Source organism: Spermophilus citellus (assembly GCF_964194105.1).
Source record: "Spermophilus citellus genome assembly, chromosome: 7".
Taxonomy (NCBI): domain Eukaryota; kingdom Metazoa; phylum Chordata; class Mammalia; order Rodentia; family Sciuridae; genus Spermophilus; species Spermophilus citellus.
In genome coordinates, this window is record NC_138188.1 from 92492198 (window position 1) to 92514521 (window position 22324).

At 36.5% G+C, this 22324-nt stretch overlaps 1 protein-coding gene across 1 annotated transcript; it reads left to right on the forward strand.

Annotated features, from left to right (window-relative positions):
* Positions 1-20441: 20441 nt before the first annotated feature.
* LOC308653650 (transmembrane protein 230-like) lies at positions 20442-21734 on the forward strand. Its single transcript, XM_081302275.1, has one exon. The coding sequence runs from the start codon at positions 20455-20457 to the stop codon at positions 20815-20817; it is 363 nt and encodes a 120-aa protein (XP_081158401.1). The 5' UTR covers positions 20442-20454; the 3' UTR covers positions 20818-21734.
* Positions 21735-22324: the final 590 nt, after the last annotated feature.

The following is a 22324-nucleotide window of genomic DNA, read 5'->3' on the forward strand; positions in this document are numbered from 1 at the left end:
CGCTATTTGGAAGAGACACAACTATGGCAGAGAACTGACGTCATCAGACTTCGGCGGATGAGATAACGTCATTGAAACCTGTGGCTACAGATGTGTAATTCCCTAGCCTTGCCTCTCCACACATCGAGGAAACCTTAAGGGCCCCTCCCAGCTCTCCCGTGAGCGCAATAGCCAGACTGAGGGAATCACAGGTGGCACGGGCTGCACAGAACTACCGCTCCCACCAGGGCTGACTGCTGAGGCCTCTTGCACCAGCTACTGGAGGCGTGGCTACCGGAGGGCAAGTAAAATTCGCTGAGGATTCTCAGCCCCAAGCTCTACCAACTTAGGGTCTGAGGGAATGCCAAACTGGAAGAGTGTGCCCAGTCGTTCATGAAAACAGGGCTCCCGGGAGCAGCAGACCTGGTGTGTAGCCAGTATTGTGATGAGCAGTACCCATGAGAGGGGCCGGGCTAGAGGAAAAGTGGGAAGTGACTAGACACAAGAGGAGGCCCTAGACACTCAGGATTGGAGACTTGCCCAGTCTGGGAGGAGCTGCTGCACAGTGATTGGTTCCCGCGTATTGACAGCAGAAACTTGACCTGGTGGGCACAGCGCCACCTACTGGAAGAGAAGTTAATCAAACTCTAAGACTGCATTTATTAGTTTTTTTTTCTTTTTTTCTTTTCTCTTTTTTTTTTTTTTGATTTGGGTTTTTCTTTCATTTTCATTTTTCTTTCTTGTTGTTTTTTTAATTTTTTTTACAATTTTTAAAAATTTTTTTTTCTTCTAATTTTAATTTTAATTTTTTTATTATTTTTTTAAATTTTTTTTCTTTTTTTTATTTCCTATTTTTTTTCTTCTTTTGTCTTCTCATTTCTTTTCAATTTTCCTATTCTCCCTTCCTTGAATTCTACCAGCTTACTCTCATTCTCTTTAGTGACTTCTTCCCTTCCCTTCTAATACCTTTGCTCCCAAGCATCAAATAAATTTATAGGAGTAAACAGTAACTCAGCAGTCAAACAGAACAAGAAGTAACATGAGCAGCTTGAAAAAGCAAGGACGAAAAGGAGTACAAACAATGCAGGACAGCCTAAATATTCAGGAGGACCTAGAGTCATCAGAAAAATGGTCATATAAAGAACTCAAGGAACACCTTAGACAGATGGAATGGAACCTTAAAGAGGATATGAGACAGCAAATTCAAGCAGCGAAACAACACATTGAGAATGAATTACATAAACAGATAAAAGAAGAAGTTAAGCATCTTTATCAGGAGATAGAGATTATAAAAATAATCAAACAATAATTCTAGAAATGAAGGAAACGATAAACCAAATTAAAAACTCAATTGAGAGGATCACTAACAGAGTGGAGCAAGTAGAAGCCAGAACGTCAGATAATGAAGTCAAAATATATCATCTTGAAAAGAGTCTAGCCAACTCAGAAAGGCTGGTAAAAAATCACGAGAAAAACATCCAAGAGTTATGGTATAACATAAAAAAACCAAACTTGCGAGTCATCGGGATAGAAGAAGGTACAGACATTCAAACCAAGGGAATGAGTAACCTGCTGAATGAAATAATTACAGAAAACTTTCCAGAAATAAAAAAGGAAACAGATATACAAATTGAAGATGCATACAGGACACCGAGCACACAAAATCACAGTAGACCAACGCCAAGACACATTGTTATGAAGATATCCAAAATACAGAACAAAGAGAAAATATTAAAAGCTACAAGAGAAAGGAGACAGATTCCATTCAGGGGTAAACCAATAAGGTTAACAACGGATTTTTCATCACAGACACTGAAAGCAAGAAGGTCATGGAACAACGTATTTCAAACACTGAGAGACAATGGATGCCAACCAAGAATTCTGTATCCAGCAAAATTAAGCTTCAGATATGACAAAGAATTAAAAATCTTTCATGATAAACAAAAGTTAAAAGAATTTGCAGCCAGAAAACCAGCATTGCAAAGCATTTTGAGCAAAACACTACACGAGGAAGAAATGAAAAACAATAACCAAAACCATCAGTGGGAAGTGCCTCGGTAAAGACAGAGGGTGAGGGGAAAGATAATCATGGAGAAACAAAGTAAATTTTTTTAAAAAAAGGATAAATAATCAAAAATGGATGGAAGTACAAACCATATATCAATAGTAACTCTGAATGTTAATGGCATAAACTCTCCAATAAAGCGACATAGGCTGGTATCTTGGATTAAAAAAATAAATCCAACAATATGCTGTCTCCAGGAGGCACATATGATTGGAAAAGACATACACAGGCTGAAGGTGAAAAGACGGGAAAAAATATACCACGCACACGGCCCTCGTAAGCAAGCAGGGGTGGCCATCCTCATATCGAATAAAATCGACTTCAACACTAAGTTAATCAAAAGGGATAAAGAAGGACATTATATACTGTTAAAAGGAACCATTCACCAACAAGACATAACAATTATCAATATTTATGCACCAAATAATGGTGCTGCGACTTTCATAAAACAAATTCTCCTCAAGTTCAAGAATCAAATAGACCACAACACAATAATTATGGGTGACTTCAACACACCTCTCTCACCATTGGACAGATCCTCCAAACAAAAGTTGAATAAAGAAACTATAGAACTCAATATCACAATCAATAACCTAGACTTAACTGACATATATAGAATATATCAACCATCATCAAATGGATATACTTTTTTCTCAGCAGCACATGGATCCTTCTCAAAAATAGACCATATATTATGCCATAGGGCAACCCTCAGTAAATATAAAGGGGTGGAGATAATACCATGCATTTTATCTGATCATAATGGAATGAAACTGGAAATCAATGATAAAAGAAGGAAGGAAAAATCCTACATCACATGGAAAATGAACAATATGTTACTGAATGATCAATGGGTTACAGAAGACATAAAGGAGGAAATCAAAAAATTCTTAGAGATAAATGAAAATACAGACACAACATATCGGAATCTATGGGACACAATGAAAGCAGTTTTAAGAGGAAAATTCATCGCCTGGGGGTCATTCCTCAAAAAAAGAAAAAACCAACAAATAAATGAGCTCACACTTCATCTCAAAGCCCTAGAAAAGGAAGAGCAAAACAACAGCAAATGTAGCAGAAGGCAAGAAATAATTAAAATCAGAGCGGAAATCAATGAAATTGAAACAAAAGAAACTATTGAAAAAATTAACAAAACTAAAAGTTGGTTCTTCGAAAAAATAAACAAGATCGACAGACCTTTAGCCATGCTAACAAAGAGAAGAAGAGAGAGAACTCAAATTACTAACATACAGGATGAAAAAGGCAATATCACAACAGATGCTACAGAAATACAGAAGACAATTAGAAATTATTTTGAAAACCTATATTCCAATAAAATAGAAGACAGTGAAGACATCGATAAATTTCTTAAGTCATATGATTTGCCCAGACTGAGTCAGGAGGATACACACAATTTGAACAGACCAATATCAATGGATGAAATAGAAGAAGCCATCAAAAGACTACCAACCAAGAAAAGCCCAGGACCGGATGGGTATACAGCGGAGTTTTACAAAACCTTTAAAGAAGAATTAATACCAATACTTTTCAAGTTATTTCAGGAAATAGAAAAAGAGGGAGCTCTTCCAAATTCATTCTATGAGGCCAACATCACCCTGATTCCGAAACCAGACAAAGACACCTCAAAGAAAGGAAACTACAGACCAATATCTCTAATGAACCTAGATGCAAAAATCCTCAATAAAATTCTGGCGAATCGAATACAAAAACACATTAAAAAAATTGTGCACCATGATCAAGTAGGAATCATCCCTGGGATGCAAGGATGGTTCAATATACGGAAATCAATAAATGTTATTCACCACATCAATAGACTTAAAGATAAGAACCATGTGATCATCTCGATAGACGAAGAGAAAGCATTCGACAAAGTACAGCATCCCTTTATGTTCAAAACTCTAGAAAAACTAGGGATAACAGGAACATACCTCAACATTGTAAAAGCAATCTATGCTAAGCCTCAGGCTAGCATCATTCTGAATGGACAAAAGTTGAAGGCATTCCCTCTAAAATCCGGAACAAGACAGCGATGCCCTCTATCACCACTTCTATTCAATATAGTTCTCGAAACACTGGCCAGAGCAATTAGACAGACGAAAGAAATTAAAGGCATAAAAATTGGAAAAGAAGAACTTAAATTATCACTATTTGCAGATGACATGATTCTATACCTAGAAAACCCAAAGGGTCTACAAAGAAACTACTAGAACTAATAAATGAATTCAGCAAAGTGGCAGGATATAAAATCAACACGCATAAATCAAAGGCATTTCTGTATATCAGCGACAAAACTTCTGAAATGGAGATGAGGAAAAACACTCCATTCACAATATCCTCAAAAAAAATAAAATACTTGGGAATCAACCTAACAAAAGAGGTGAAAGATTTATACAATGAAAACTACAGAACCCTAAAGAGAAAAGTAGAAGAAGGTCTTAAAAGATGGAAAAATATACCCCGTTCATGGATAGGCAGAACTAACATTATCAAAATGGTGATATTACCAAAAGTTCTCTATAGGTTTAATGCAATGTCAATCAAAATCCCAACGGCATTTCTTGTAGAAATAGATAAAGCAATCATGAAATTCATATGGAAAAATAAAAGACCCAGAATAGCAAAAGCAATTCTAAGCAGGAAGTGTGAATCAGGCGGTATAGCGATACCAGATTTCAAACTATATTACAGAGCAATAGTGACAAAAACAACATGGTACTGGTACCAAAACAGGTGGGTGGACCAATGGTATAGAATAGAGGACACAGAGACTAATCCACAAAGTTACAACTATCTTATATTTGATAAAGGGGCTAAAAGCATGCAATGGAGGAAGGATAGCATCTTCAACAAATGGTGTTGGGAAAACTGGAAATCCATATGCAACAAAATGAAACTGAATCCCTTTCTCTCGCCATGCACAAAAGTTAACTCAAAATGGATCAAGGAGCTTGATATCAAATCAGAGACTCTGGGTCTGATAGAAGAAAAACTTGGCTCCCATCTACATATTGTGGGGTCGGGCTTCAAATTCCTTAATAGGACACCCATAGCGCAAGAGTTAATAACAAGAATCAACAAATGGCACTTCCTTAAACTGAAAAGTTTTTTCTCAGCAAGAGAAACAATAAGAGAGGTAAATAGGGAGCCTACATCCTGGGAACAAATTTTTACGCCTCACACTTCAGATAGAGCCCTAATATCCAGAGTATAAAAAGAACTCAAAAAATTAGACAATAAGATAACAAATAACCCAATCAACAAATGGGCCAAGGACCTGAACAGACACTTCTCAGAGGAGGATATACAATCAATCAACAAGTACATGAAAAAATGCTCACCATCTCTAGCAGTCAGAGAAATGCAAATCAAAACCACGCTAAGATACCATCTCACTCCAGTAAGATTGGCAGCCACTATGAAGTCAAACAACAAGTGCTGGCGAGGATGTGGAGAAAAGGGTACACTTGTACATTGCTGGTGGGATTGCAAATTGGTGCGGCCAGTTTGGAAAGCAGTTTGGAGATTCCTGGGAAAGCTGGCAATGGAACCACCATTTGACCCTGCTATTGCCCTTCTCGGACTAGTCCCTGAAGACCTTAAAAGAGCATGCTACAGGGATACTGCCACATCAATGTTCATAGCAGCACAATTCAGAATAGCTAGACTGTGGAACCAACCCAGATGCCCTTCAATAGATGAATGGATAAAAAAAAATGTGGCATCTATACACAATGGAGTACTATGCAGCAATAAAAAATGACAAAATCATAGAATGTGCAGGGAAATGGATGGCACTAAAGCAGATTATGCTTAGTGAAGCTAGCCAATCCCTAAAAAACAAATCCCAAATGTCTTCTTTGATATAATGAGAGCAACTATGAACACAGCAGGGAGGAAGAGTAGGAAGAAAAGATTAACATTAAACAGAGACATGAGATGGGAGGGAAAGGGAGAGAAAAGGGAAATTGCATGGAAATGAAGGGAGACCCTCATTGCTATACAAAATTACATATAAGCGGTTGTGAGAGGAATGGGAAAATAAACAAGGAGAGAAATGAATTACAGTAGATGGGGTAGAGAGAGACGATGGGAGGGGAGGGGAGGGGGATAGTAGGGGATAGGAAAGGTAGCAGAATACAACAATTACTAATAGGGCATTATGTAAAATTGTGGATGTGTAACCGACGTGATTCTGCAATCTGCATTTGGGGTAAAATTGGGGGTTCATAAACCACTTCAATCTAATGTATGAAATATGATATGTCAAGAGCTTTGTAATGTTGTGAACAACCAATAAAATAAATAAATAAAATAAAATATAGCAAGGTTTGGAAAGGAAAATAATTTCAAAGGAAAAAATAAACTACCAGAAACAAAGGAAAAGCAACAATAATGGTTGATATTTGGGTAAATAAAACTTTCAAAACTCTTTAGAATACATTAAAAGAGCTGGGGCTACAGCTCACTGGTTGAGCACTGGCCTAACATCTCCTGTACTGGCAAAAAAAAAAAATGTGTAATAAATTTTATAGATGAAAACAAAATAATTACATTAATAATTTTTCAATGTACATTAATGAAATACAGGGGACAATTACAACATAAATTGGATAAATAAAATATTTATATGATGGTAAGCCTTCTTCATTCTAACTTAAGTGGTAAAATATCAAGTCTAAATAATCATGAAAAGGCAAATATTTATATTATCACTCAAACCAGCATTATATAATTATAAAAAAAAAAGATATAGTCAAACACATAATAGGTACATTAAAGTGGAATGCTAAAAATGTTCATATAATCCAAAGGGAAGACAGCAAAGAAGAAATGAAAAAGAGAAAGAAAAAGGAGGCAGAAAAATAAAAATAATAAAATAAAATGGTAGACTCAAATCTAAATACACAAACAACTACATTATACGTACAAAGTCTAAACACACTAATTGAAACAGATTGTCAGAAAAGATTGAAAATGAAAATTTACAAGCAAGTTGACATTAAAAGAAAAGAAAAAGATATATCTTGCAAATACAAACAAAAGAAAGCTGAAGTAATATGTAGGGATCCTACACTATAGTAAAAATGTTGATTCCCTAAGACAAAGCAGTGCTAAACAAGTATGAACTGACAACAGAACTTCAAAATCCATGAAGTGAAAACTAACAGAAAAGAAACTGAAATATACAAAGTCCATATGTAATGACCTTAACTTCTCTCCATATTCAGTAAACAAACTGGGAAATAAGAAAATAAATATATATAGAAGAACTGAACAAGACTATCAATTAAGTGGATTTAATTAAGATTTATGTTCTTTCCCATGGGGCTGGGGATACAGCTCAGCTGGTACAGTGCTTGTCTTGTAAGCATAAGGCCCTGGGTTCAATCCCCAATACCACCAAAAAAAAAAAAAAAAAATTTATGGAATACTTAATCATACAGAATACGTTCTCTGAGAATAACAGAAATAAACTAGATAGCAATAGCATAAATATTACAGATAAAATCTTCAAAAATTTTGAAATTAAACAACATATTAAGAAATAACACACAGGTTAGAGAGAAAATCTCAAGGGAAGTTGAAAAACATACTGTTTTGGAGAAATTTTAAATCTAACATTTAAAATTTGAGGTATGTATAGGAAAACTGATGGCATTATATGCTTATGTTGGAAAAGAGGAAAGATTTCAAATCAATAATTTAAGGTTTTGCCCTCAGAAACTAAATCCAAAGCAGCAGAAGGAAATGACAAAGATCAGAGAAGAAATTGAGGCGGCTGGGGTTGTGGCTCAGTGACAGAGTGCTTGCCTAGCATGTGCAGGGCACTGGGTTCGATTCTCAGCACCACATAAAATAAATAAATAAGATACAGATATTGAGTCCATCTACAGCTAAAAATATTTTAAAAAGAGAAAGAAGAAATTGAAAACTAGGGACAAAAAACTTTTTGTCCATCTTTAAAATTGTTAACAACATCATTAAAGTTCTAGCAAAACTGAAGACAGAGTGAGAACATGAATAACCGATGTCAGGAGTGAAACAGGGAATATCATTGGAGACCTTAGGAACATTTAAGGAAAAAAAAGGTAATACAATGGATACATAAATAACTTAAATAACTTATCAAAAACAGACTAAAACTCAAAAAACATTAACGGCCAATACTCACCCAAAATGAAATCATTATCCTGATTAGTCTCAACTATTTTTAAAATCAAATTTTTAATTAAAGAGAAACATTTCAAAAATGAAATCTCTGATGGTTTCATGAGCAACCTCATCTCTATGGCCTTTTCCTGAAAGTGAAAGCAGGCAGCACTTCCTACATCTATTTTTATTTAAGTTGTAGATGGACAAATACCATTTTTTGGTGTTGTTTATTTATGCCTCCGCACATGCTAGGCAAGTGCTCCACTGTTGAGCCACAACCTCAGCCCCCCTACATCTATTTTTGAGACCAGCACTCTTCTGGTACCAACACCAAGCAAAAAACACAAGAAAACAAAAGAAATAAATAGGTCAGAATCACTTGAATGTTAACATAAAAATTCTATGCAAAATATCAGCAAATGGTGTACGGCTATATATAATAAGAAAAATGACTGTCAGACACCACAACAAACCTGTATGTCCACCATATTAACTATGGAAAGAACAAAAATCACAGATGCTGTCAGTAGATGCAGAAAAACATTTGATAAAATTCACCATCATTTCGTAATAAAACTGAAAACTCTCAGCAGACTAAGAATAGAAGATAACTTTCCTAACATATTAAAGAGCATCTACCGAACAACAATAAAAACCAAAAACCTTAAAATCTAATGTCATACTTGTTGATAAAAGACAGATGATTTCCCATTAAGGTCAGGAGCAACAGAAAAATATCCACTTTTATCACTTCTACTCAATAACATAAAGATTGCAAAAAGAGAATAAGATTGTCCCTATCTGCAAAAGACAAAATTATGTTAAAAATCCAAAGTAATCTATCAAAAATCACAAAGAAGTAATGAGTGTATTTAGCAATGTCTCAGGAAATATAATCAAAATATAAAAATCAGTCTTATTCCTATATGCTAAGAATGAACAATGGGAAACTGAAAACATTTTGAAATGCAATGACACTAATAACGAAATGCTTAGATATAACTATAATAAAATATTCATAAGACTTGTATGCTAAAAACTTCATAATACTGCTGAAAGAAGTGTGTGCAGCCCCAAATAAATGGAAACATACTCTGTTCATGGATTGGAAGATTCAGCATTAAAAAAGTGTCAGTTCAGCCAGGCATGGTGGCTCATGCCTGTAATTCCAGTGGCTTGGGAGGGCTAAGGCAGGAGGATTGTAAGTTCAAAGCCAGCCTCAGCAAAAGCAAGAGGCTAAACAACTCAGTGAGAACCTGTCTCTAAATAAAATACAAAATATGACTGGGGATGTAGCCCAGTGGTCTGAGTTCAAACCCTGGTAATCATCCTCCCCGCCCCAAAAAAGTATCAATTCAAATGTAATTCCAATGAAAATTCCAACAAGTTTTGGTAAATATTTACAGAATAAGATGATTCTAAAAGCAAAGGAACTTGAATAGCTGAACAATCTTGAATCAGCAGAATAAAGTTGAAGATAATTTAAGAATTACTATAAAGCTATACCAATCAAGGCAGTGTGCTATTGGTGAAGAGACATACAAAAAGATAAATAGAATAAAATAGAGAGTACAAGAGAAATCCACACAAATATGGCCAGTTGAGTTTTTACAAAGATTCTGTGGGGATTCAATGGAGAAATCTGAATTTTTTCAACAATGGAGCAACTGAACTTTTATTTGCAAAAAGTGAAACTTAACTTAAACCTCAAACTTATATATAATTTAACTCAATATGAATACTAGATCTAAATGTAAAACACAAATATATAAAACTTTTAGGGGAATCAGAAAATCTGCAGGACAAGAGGTGAAGGAGAGAGTTCTTGCATATAACACCAAAAGTACAATTTCTAAGAGAAAATAAAGGGATTTTATCAAACTTTAAAACTCTTTTGAAAACTGTTAAAATAATGACAAGACCATCCATAAGCTGGAAGAAAATATTTGCAAAGGACTTGAATATATAAAGAATATTCAAAATTTCTCAAAGCTCATGAATAAGAAAACCTAATTTCAAAATGGGCAAAATATTGTACATGCACTTCACCAAAGAAAATAAATGGTTTTCAAATAAGTATGTGAAAATATGATCAACATTATCATTATAATAACAAGGAGATACCACTTCACTCCTATCAGAAAAGCTAAATTAAAAAAAAAAAAAAGACAATCTAGCAAGTGATGATGAAGATGTAGAGCAAATGGAACTCTCATTCATTCCTGAAATGCAAAACAGTATAGTCATTCTGGAAAACCATCTGGCAGCTTCTTAAAAAAGTAAACATTATCTTGCTACATGACCCAAAGTCCTAGTCCTCAATACTTACCCCAAAGAAATGAAAACATATATTCATATAGCCTATATTCACACAGTAGCTATATTAAAAACTGCCAACAATTGGAACTAATCTTTTCTAGTTTGGATCTCATGTGTAGAAGGCTTGATCCCCAGCTGGTGGTGCTACTGGGAGATAGGAAGTTTTAAAAGGTGGGGCCTCATTGAAGGAAGCAGGTCATGGGGTTACTCCCTACCACTTTCTCTCTTCTCTTCTCCTTCCCAGCCACCGAAATGTGAGCAATTTTGTACTGCCACACACTATCTGCAATGATGTTTGGCCTTATCAGCAGCCCAAAGCGACAGAGCCAATGACCATGGACTGAAACTGATGAATAAATCTTCTTCCTTTTAAATAGTTTCTCTTGGGTATTTTGTCACAGTGACAGAAAGCTAATGCACAACACGAATGTCCTTCATTGGGTAAATGGATAAACCAACTGGGTTGTGTTCATCCCAGGCAACTCTATTAAGCAACAAAGGAAAAATCTATTGATACAAAAAAAAAAAAAAAACTGGGTGAGTCCAAAATGCATTATGTTGGTGGAAGAAATTAGTCGTGAAAAGTATGATTTCATTCATATGACATGCTGGGAAAGGGAAAATCATAGCTATAGAAAATAGAACAGTGCTTGTCTTGGATTGGGGATAGGGAGAAAGTGTGGTTACAAAGGGCCAGCAGGAGAGATTTTGGGTGACGATGGAACTGTTCTGCATCCCAGTTATGATGGTGGTTATAAGAATCTACATGTGTGTTAAAAGCCTACATCCCCAAAATAAAATTTAAAAAAATTTATTGAATGTAAAATTCAAATAAAATTTAAATTTGTTCTTAAGTAAATAATTTTTTAATAATCTGAATACTAAGGAATAAAATAATCATTTTTAAATCTCTATGTGCCAAGTGTTTGCTAGCCAAAAGTTTTATGTTCATTAACTTATTAATCCTTACCACAAACCCATAATTTAAATATCCTTGTTCCACAGATGAAAATGAAATAACTTGTCCATGATCACAGGAGCAAAAAATAAATGAGTAAGGATGTAAACTCATTTTCACCCATTTAGAACCACAGTCATAACAACCATTGCTTTGAGCATTGAGACAGAAAATCCATGCCTGGCAAGGTGTGGTGGTGCACATCTGTAATCCCAGTGACTTGGGAGGCTGAGGCAGGAGGATCACAAGTTTGAGGCCAGTCTTAGCAATTAGCAAGGCCCCAAGCAACTGAGTGAGACCCTGTCTCAAAATAAATAAAATGAGACTGGGGATGTAGCTCAGTGGCAAAATACCTCTGGGTTCAATCCCCAGTACCATTAAAAAAAGAAGAAGAAGAAAAAGAAAATTCATCCCTGACAAAGATTCTATTACTCTCTATCTCTTCTCCATACTTTTAGAAAAAGACCCATAGTAGTTATTTGTTTCTGATGTTTAATGTGAGAGTACAAACTAATACTCATTTTCAGCATCAAAATTGAAAGGAAAAGTGTTTTAGAAGTCCAATCTCAAGATATTTTAGAACTATAAAACTTTCCTTTATCTATAATGCAAACAACTAGGAAACTCAAATAACTCTAGTTTTTTAATAGCAATTTATTTTTATGTGAAAAAATATAAATGACAAGTATATAAGCTGATATCAAGATTTTTGAAGCAATTTCCAAAATATACCACACGGTCAGCATATTTCCATCTTAATTTCTTAGATTGTCTACTTTGAAGTGCAGAATTCAAATCAGTAACTATTTGACTACCTACTATTTATGTTCCTTGTAAGTGTTACTTCAAGATCCTGAAGTGCCTTCTAAATCATTAAAGCAAGTTTAAAATTTATTCAGTATGGCTTTATGAGTGCTTATTTCTTCATTTTCCCTGGGAAAACTGAAATTCACAACTGTATAATAATCAATGATATTACTAAATGAACTACAAAAGCCCATTCCCTCAATAATTTCAATTAATAGGAATTCATGCTGCTTAGATATTTGAAAAGAGAAATTAAAAGCAAAGACAAAATCTAATCCTTGTCTTTGTTAAATAAACTTCTTGTTACTGACTGAGCAGTATGTATGATCAAGGCACCTCACAGGCTTTGAATTCCTATTCTTCATATAATCTTAAGCTTACCGTTCATGTTAAATTAGTAATAGTAGTAGTAGTAGTGCTACCAGGGATGGAACTCAGGGGCACTTTAGCACTAAGCCACATCCTCAGCCCTTTTTGTTTTTTATTTTGAGACAGGTTCTCACTAAATTGCTTAGGACCTCCCTAAATTGCTGAGGATGGCTTTGAAATTATGATCCTCCCACCTCAGCCTTCAGAGTCTCTGGGATTACAGGTGTGCCCCATCATGCCTGCTTCATATTAAATTATTAACAACCAATTTAACCTGCTGTGAGGAAGCATGCATTCTCAGCCTCTTTCATTTGTGCCCATCACAAAATGTTTCTGCTTTGGGGATGCTGGAGATTCTGTCCAATTTACTTCAATTGTTTATAAAATCTAATTCTATTAGATCTTGGTAATAAAAACTTAAAGTCAAGCACAAGTCTTATGCTCAAGTTATTCAACAAACACGGATCATAAGCACTTAAAATAATGACTGCAAAAATAGACTTATCTCTAGGGTCTAGATAGACGTGAAGGAAGAAGCAAACTTATCTCTAGGGTCTAGATAGACGTGAAGGAAGAAGCAACTTGGGTGGGTAAACAAAAGCAGCACAGACCATGAAACTGTAGAGCCAAGAGTAGAGCCAAGCCCAGCTGTATCTGCATGACTTGTCTTCTCCTCCAGGACGGATTGTGCATGCAACCATATAGAAAACCCAGAAAGTCTCTTATGGGTTTATGAAAACATGTATTCATCCAGAGATGAGCAAACTTTTTCTGCAAAAGGCCAGTCAGTGATTATTTTATGCTTTACATTCCACACTGTCTGAGAGAAAGCAACTGTACACAGTACATAAATAAATAGGTGCAGCTATGTTCCAATAACTATTTACAAAAACATGTAAAAGCTATATTGGGACTCTGGGCCATAGTTCAGTAACTCCTGAAGTAATCAAATCAATATAACTATATTTCTGAGCTTTAAATATTAATTACCTGGTCCACTGATAAAACAACATAAGACTTATGCCAATGAAAAGTTAAACTTATTATTAATGAAACTGATAAACACCCAAATTCTTCTATTGCAGATACCTGAAAGACATGAGCCTTCACCTTACAACAAACAAAACTGCATCTGCTGCGAACTTTACTCCTGGACTCTTATTTTTAATATCTAGAGTTATTGTGGGTATTAAGAATCCCTGAGATTAAAGAGGTAGAACTTCATGAATCATGTTCTTCTTATCTTAGATTTCTGCTTTGAAGGATCTAAGAATTTGAATGGATGGAAATGTGAATACTGGGTGCTGTTTTTCTATGTTCTAGCATGGCTAATCGGCTCTCTTTATCCCTTAGCAACTAACTCCTTTATAACACAGCCCTGGAGAGAGCTTTTCAGCAAATCTTAATTGAGCCAACTCTTCTCCATGGGCAAATGCTTGGAGCTTGACCTTTGATTCTGAGTGAGACAAGAGCTACCTACTGACACATAATATTAAACTTATTTCAACATAGCAGCTGAAGAATAATGAGAATTAGAGCTGAGACTGTCCTAACTATGTGATAATGATGGAGTTGGTGTGAGAGTATGCATACTATGACCAGATTACCCTAATTTGTGACTAAATATAGGTTACTACCTTTCAAAAAGGTGAATCTGGCATCATCTATAGGCACTAAAACTCAGGTGAGTCAGTAGGTCAGGAATAAGAAGTACAAGCTTTTTTCAACTACTGTTTTTAAAACATAGTAATTACCACTGAATACAAAGTGTATCCTGCTTTAAAAGATATTCAGATGCAAAGGTAATGCTTTTATTTTATTATGAGCTGCCCACGTGCACTTGTTAGGTTGTGATTCATTTGAACAGGTTTTTTTTTTTTTTCAGTAAAAGAACATTTTATTCTAGAATAAAAAAAAAGAAAAACTGAATGCCCCACAGTGGTGCGGGGTTAGCATAAACATTGAATGACAGGCAGTTTAATCTAAAACCAGAATAATGACATAATCTTATGATACATCAAAGCTCGTATATGATTTCTTTTTTTTTATTGGTTGTTCACAACATTACAAAGCTCTTGACATATCATATTTCATACATTAGATTGAAGTGGTTTATGAACCCCCAATTTTACCCCAAATGCAGATTGAAGAATCACGTCGGTTACACATCCACAATTTTACATAATGCCCTATTAGTAATTGTTGTATTCTGCTACCTTTCCTATCCCCTACTATCCCCCCTCCCCTCCCCTCCCATCTTCTCTCTCTACCCCATCTACTGTAATTCATTTCTCTCCTTGTTTATTTTCCCATTCCCTCACAACCTCTTATATGTAATTTTGTATAGCAATGAGGGTCTCCCTTCATTTCCATGCAATTTCCCTTTTCTCTCCCTTTCCCTCCCATCTCATGTCTCTGTTTAATGTTAATCTTTTCTTCCTGCTCTTCCTCCCTGCTCTGTTCATAGTTGCTCTCATTATATCAAAGAAGACTGGGCGAGTCTCCAATCCTGAGTGTCTAGGGCCTCCTCTTTTGTCTAGTCACTTCCCACTTTTCCTCTAGCCAGGCCCCTCTCACGGGTGCTGCTCACCACAATACTGGCTACACGCCAGGTCTGCTGCTCCCGGGAGCCCTGTTTTCATGAATGACTGGGCACACTCTTCCAGTTTGCCATTCCCTCAGACCCTAAGTTGGTAGAGCTTGGGGCTGAGAATCCTCAGCGAATTTTACTTGCCCTCCGGTAGCCATGCCTCCGATAGCTGGTGCAAGAGACCTCAGCTGTCAGCACTGGTGGGAGCGGTAGTTCCAAGCCGCGGGTCCTTCGCCACCTCTGATTCCCTCGGTCTGGCTATCACGCTCACGGGAGAGCTGGGAGGGGCCCTTAAGGTTTCCCTGATGTGTGGAGAGGGAAGGCTAGGGAATTACACACCTGTAGCCGCAGGTTTCAAAGAAGTTATCTCATCCGCCGAAGTCTGGTGACGTCAGTTCTCTGCCATGGTGGTATCTCTTGCAAATGGCGACAGTTCGTTTCCCTTTGCCGGGCGACCAATGCAACGGGTGGGTCCTTACTGTCTCTCCCAAGCCCCGTTTCAAACCTGTGGCCACTACCTATGAAGGCTCGGTAGGCATTTACCTCCGTAGGATCAGAAGGGCTGACCAATTGTTTCAGCCGGATGGATTAGTGCTGAGTCACAGCTGTTTGTCTGTGGGAAGCAGGCCAATGGGAGCTTGAATTCAGCTGATCCGGGCTCAGTGTGTGTTCTGAGAGGCCCAGACTGTTCGCCCCAGATCCACGTCAGCTCAGCATTGCCTAGTGATCCCGCTCTTCGGGAGACCGTTCCTGCTACTGGAGCGCGGAGCAAGGGTTGCCTCGTATATGATTTCTTATATGCAGTGTTTTGGCTTTCCTCACCATAATTTCAGAGGCCATATTATCATGAGTCATAGACCTGTTTACAATGCTAACATTTTGTTCTCTCTGGTAACTGTGATGGGAGTCTGAAGAGACATTCAGCTCATTCCAATTTTCTTCCCTGAAGCTGCTACTTACTGCCTGCTGCTGATGCTGTTGGCAGGAAGCGTCATGGATAGCTCTGGGATTCAGAATGTTAAGGAAAAATCCTAAACAGTGTAAGGACCTAAAAATCCCTTCATCAAGTCTCTAATCGCAAACAAGATGGCCTTACATTAAGGGCCCTTTGAGAGTGGCAATCACGTCATTGTGTTTTCACCATTACAAATAGGATTCTTATTTTAGCACCAAAGGCAATTCTTTCCTTGTGGTGTGATGCAGAACCCTAAACAGTCCACTGAAGAACAGAATAGAGTAGCTACCATCTTATTCTCTCCTACACTATTCCAGAGGCTACTTTCATTTATTTAATTGTATTTCAGGAATAATTGCATAATGAATACTTATTTTATAACTTACTATTTTGGGTCCTTAAATTCTTATAAAAATCTTGGGACATAGTTACTATTGTTATATCCAATTTATAGAGCAGGAAATGAGTAGGGCACAAAGACTCGATACTGGACACATAGCCAGCAGGTGTCAGAGCCCAAACTGAAATGACGGTTACTCAGATCCCTAGTCCACAGCCTCCATGTGAGGCTACCTCCTCACCCAAGCCTCAGACACAGCAGAGAGTTGGGGCTGATGAGCAGCCCTAGTCATCACAATTCCATGCTTCAAATACCCCATGGGATTTTGTTCTGAATTCCTTTGAATGGTGTGGAATTTATGTTTGTATGATTTGTTCACAGCTGATTTGCTAGAGATGGTTCTGCATACACACTTTTGTATTGTTGACCTGTCCAGGGCTGCACGTGCTCTAGGATTTTCTTTCTTTCTTTTTGGTACCAGGAGATGAACTCACAGGTATTTAACCACTGAGCCATATCCCCAGTCCTTTTTTTTTGTATATACTTTATTAGAGACAGGGTCCCGCTTAGTTGCTTAGGGCCTCGCTAAGTTACCGAGAATGGCTTTGAACTTAGATCCTCTGGCCTCAGGCTCTCCAGCTGGTGGGATTAAAGGTGTGCACCACTGTGCCAGTTTAGGATGTTCATTTTTTTATATATATTTTTTCGTTGTCAATGGACTTTATTTATTTTTTTATTTTATTTTTTTATGTGGTGCTGAGAATCAAACCCAGTGCCTCACACATGCTAGGCAAGCACTCTACCACTGAGCCACAACCCCAGCCCTTAGGTTTTTAATTTTTAACCTAGTATTTTTAGTGACAGAGGCATTAAACATGCTAAGATGGTTCCAACTACAGTTTGGTTTCAACTAGGAACAACTGAGATTTTGTCCAGTGAACAAAGTTTCCACCACAACACATGGTTACAACTGATAGACACTCAAAACTTTCTAAACAAAATAACTACTATGGTATCAATGTGTCCCCCAAAAGTTCCTGTGTTAGAAACTTATTCCCTTAATTCATATGTTAATAGCATTTGGAGGCAATGTCTTGGGGAGGTCCTTAGGATGGATAAGGTCATAAAGGGTGGGTAGGTCATGATGGCATTAGTGGCTTTGTAAGGGACAGAGACCTGATCTCATACACTTGTTCCTGTCTCGCCATAGGATACTGTCTGCCATGCTGTGATACAGAAAGAAAGCTGTCACCAGATGCCAAACAAATGTGGGCATATTGCTCTTAGGCTTCCCAACCTCCAAAATTGTGAGCTAAACTTTTATTCTTTATAAATTACCTAATCTCAGGTATTTTGTTATAGCAACAGAATACAAAGAAAGTACCTAACACCAATCTTCCAAGGACATTTTCTATAGACTGAATGTTTATGTCCCCCCGAAATTCTTAGTTTAAATCCCTAACCCCAGTATAATGATATTTGAAAGTGGAAGCTTTGGGAGGTGAATGGGATTGGTGCTTTTATAAAAGAAAGGAACTGCCTAGAGCTTTCCACCATGTGAATACATAGAGAGAAGAGGTCTGTGAACCAGAAGGAAACTTCATCGACAGAGAATCTGTCAATGGCTTGATCTTGGACTCCCTGGCCTCAAGAACTATAAGAAATAAATTTCTATTGATGAGACACTCAATTTATGGTATTTGGCTACAACAGCCCAAATAGACTAAAAGAGACATCATGCAGGACTATCCAAAACAAAAGGAAACGCCTAGACAGAATCTCCATGTTTGCTGTGCTGTCAGCTTATTGGCCCAGCCAGTGGAGTGTGGACGATGCTGATGCCATAATTCTTACCACAGTACTTGCCACAGAAGGCAGAACCTTTGAAACTGTCAGCCTGCCAAAGGAGTTTTGGGGAAAAAGGGAAATTCTAGGATTAATGTAGGTGAAATGTGCAGAAGAAATAAAGGTAGAGATATTCTAACCTATTAGTTACTGATTACAGTACCATACAAGTTTCAGGACAATAATTCTCTGCTTGTATAATTTTAATATACACATAATTCATGTAAGTACTTCTTAACCTTTATGTGGTTATAACTTATTTCATTCATGTGCTAAGAATTTTATTTTTAAAATAGTTTTAATAGAATTTTTATTACATAGGTTTACCAATAAAATAAAACTAATTCATCAATCAATAATTATTTAAGGAATTATATAACCATAATTATATTATATTTCATTTTACTCTTAAAATTGTATATGGTAACCCCACTTGGGGAGAAAATTCATTACATTGTGAATTGTCCCCTCCCATTCATGAATAGAAGCTACAATTAGTAGAAAGTTTTTCCTCATACATATTCAAAATCTGCTTCCTGATAAATTTCCTTCATTTGGTTCTGCCTTCTGAACCTAAACAAATTTAGTTCCAGGACTTCTTCCCTAATAGAAACATTTAAAAATTTTATCTTCTGGTTTCCTGCCTTTTTCTTCTAAGAGCTTTTGAAATGTTCACTCTGGTCAAGTAACAAACATTCATTTCTACTCAAAGCAGATAGCAAGAGTTATTTCTTCTTTAAAAATTACCTGTATTTTCCATTATAGTTGTGTTGTTCTTACTCCTTCTCCCCAGTAATCACTCCTCAAAGAGACAGCGAAATACTTCAGTTAAAAGGAGAAAATAAAATAAATGGAAGAATAGAAATATTCTTTCAGAGAAAAGAAATATTGACAAGATACAGAGATGCATATTTTAATAAATCAGTAATAGAAAATTGGCATTCGGACTTAAAAGAGCACAGGTTTTCAGTTTAGATACACCTCGTATGGTTATGTGAGATTTAAATTAAATAATATGAGGATAATTGAACAGATTAGAAGTATGATATATGCAGGATCTATTATAATAATTTGTCTTTTTAGATCTTGTTTTATGTACCTCCGGCTGATCAAGAAATACAAAGGAAGAAATAAAAACATTAATTATTAGAAATATAAGAGGAAAGCTAGAGACTTTTTTTTAAAAAGTTAAGGTACCACAATGTATATCCCATGACAATAAACTTGAAAGCCTAGATTAAATACACCATTTATTATAGTATCTATTTACTATGTTTATTATAGTATTTATTATAAATCCTCTGTTTTGGAAAGCAAAAATTATCAAACTGATTCCAGAGAGTGTAGAATATGGAAGTTTCCTAGACCCATCCAGACAGAAGGTAGGAGTCCCTGTCCTACTACTGCTCAGTAATTGCTCCTGGTTAGACCCTGCACCAGTGATTGGATAGACATTCAGGATGTACATGTGGAGTCACTGAATGAATCAAACTGGTAAGAAAGAATAGAATGTTTCGCCCAGAAAGGCAGCAGGACTAGATGATTTTAGAGAAAGACATTTCTGAACCAAGGAACTCCTATTGCTCTTTAAATGGTTTCCTAGCTGTTATTAATGTGGCCTAATGAAACTCAAGATAGTACCTATGAATAAAGATGCCAAAAATCCTAAATAAAATATGAAATTATTCCAGAAGTGTAATAAAAAAGTATGAAAACAAGTGTGTTTCATATGAAGAATAGAACAGTGAAGAGTAGTTCAATATTAAGACATGTATTAAAGCAGAAAATCACATGATTACATCAAGAGATGAAGAAGAGACACTTAATGAAATTCAGCCACATTCCTGATAGAAATGTCTTTAAAAATAGGAACTAGAAAACATTTCTGTAATGTGATTTTTAAAGAGTATTTATTGACTTCCCGAGGCGAGCTGATACTTGCTAGGTCGGCGGTTAGGTTGGCTGTGCCATGAGGCCTGGGACGCCTCGGCTGGTAGCCGTGGGCGAGTTCCTCTCTAGCTCCAGTCTCAGACTGTAGCTGTGTCCGTGTGTTATGATGCCGTCTCGTACTAATCTGGCTACTGGAATCCCCAGTAGTAAAGTAAAATACTCAAGTCTCTCCAGCACAGATGATGGCTACATTGACCTTCAGTTTAAGAAAAGCCCTCCTAAGATCCCTTATAAGGCCATTGCACTTGCCACTGTGCTGTTTTTGATTGGCGCCTTTCTCATTATCATAGGCTCCCTCCTGCTGTCAGGCTACATTAGCAAAGGGGAGGCAGACTGGGCCGTTCCTGTCCTGATTATTGGCATTCTGGTGTTTCTGCCAGGATTTTACCATCTGCGCATCGCCTACTATGCGTCTAAAGGCTACCGGGGTTACTCCTATGATGACATTCCAGACTTTGATGACTAACACTCACTTCAGCCCTGAGACAAGTCACAGTGGAACTAAACTCAGCTTTAAGATATTGAACAGAAACTATGGCTAAGGGCTGAGGAGTTATGCAGTTTGCAGATGTTTGACAAAATAATGGCCAGAGTTTATGGTTCCATCCCAAAAATGTTCATTGAGCTTAATTAGCTAATTAGGAAACACTGTGTTTTTCATCTGGCCGTGGCAAAACTCAACAAGTTTTTCCACATGAATTTGTATCATGGAAGAATAGCAATGCTAATTGGGAAAACAGGAGATTATCCTGTGGTGGAAAGCGTTACCATTCCCACCCTCTTTATATTGAGCATTTCTTTTAAATAGTCTTCTTTGTCAATTTGTTATTGTAGCAAATGGAAGAGTGTGGTATGTCTAATTTCTTAGTTATAAGTAATTTATTTTTAAAATATCAAAAGATCTTATCCCCTACACTTAACTCTACTTTCACATGCTGGTGAATGTTAATGTGGATCCATCTGTAATATTTTTTACTTTGTTTCTTAGTGACAGGAACCAGGAATTTTTTTGAGCCACAGAGTAAGTTTCAAAGTATAAGCACTGTCTCTGATAACCAATCCTTGACCAGCTCTGATCTTGTTTCGCAATAGGATGGCCTGCATATAATTTGGGTCATTCTATCCTTTGTAGATCAAGATGTTCTATATATCATGCCTTTAAAGACTGAACTTCTGGCTGTTCCCTAATGAAAAAAAAAATGAAGATAAGTGGTTACTATTTAGAGTGTATAACTCTATTGGTAGCACCTGGTACTATAGTGTCATTCTGCTGAAGATCTCAAGACTTGGCTTGGATCCCTGGAGGACCACATCCTTAGGTTGATTCTATTTCTTTGCTTGAAAAAGTGACTTATATTCAAAAGAAATTAAAATGTCAGAATCCAAAAATAAATAAATAAATAAATAATGAGTATTTATTATAAATAAGTGGTATATATAATCTTAAATTTTGGAGCACACTCTCTTCAAAACAGGAATAAGACCCTCTTCACATTTTAAATGATTACCTATCTTTTTCCAAGATTAAAAAAAGCCTTGAAATTTGGGATAAGATCATGTTGATATTGATACCACCACAAGTTTATCACCACTTTTAAAGTACTTTATAAAAATGCTATTCTTGTACCTCATAATCTTATAGTGAGAACGCACCTGAAGTTACTCAGTAGGCCAATTAACTGAAATTAATTAGTAAAAATGGTAATCTCCATAGGAGTTCATGAGTAAGAAATCGCCACACCTCCAGCCCCAAATAAACTTGAATGATGCACTTTATAATTAACACAATCAGGTGACACATTTAGTCTGTCATTGATTTCACCCTCTGTAAAAAACTATAGCTCAGTAGAAGGTCTGAGCAATCCTCCAAACACATCACTAATTGTTATTTCCTGATTGAAAACTCATAGCCATGGTGGAAATTGGCTTTGGTTTGCTTCTTCTCTTCTCATGCTGCTTTGTACACAAATCTA

What these genes read in the sequence shown, in the direction of transcription:
- LOC308653650 (XM_081302275.1), top strand. Translation starts at nt 20,455, where the DNA reads ATGATGCCGTCTCGTACTAATCTGGCTACTGGAATCCCCAGTAGTAAA.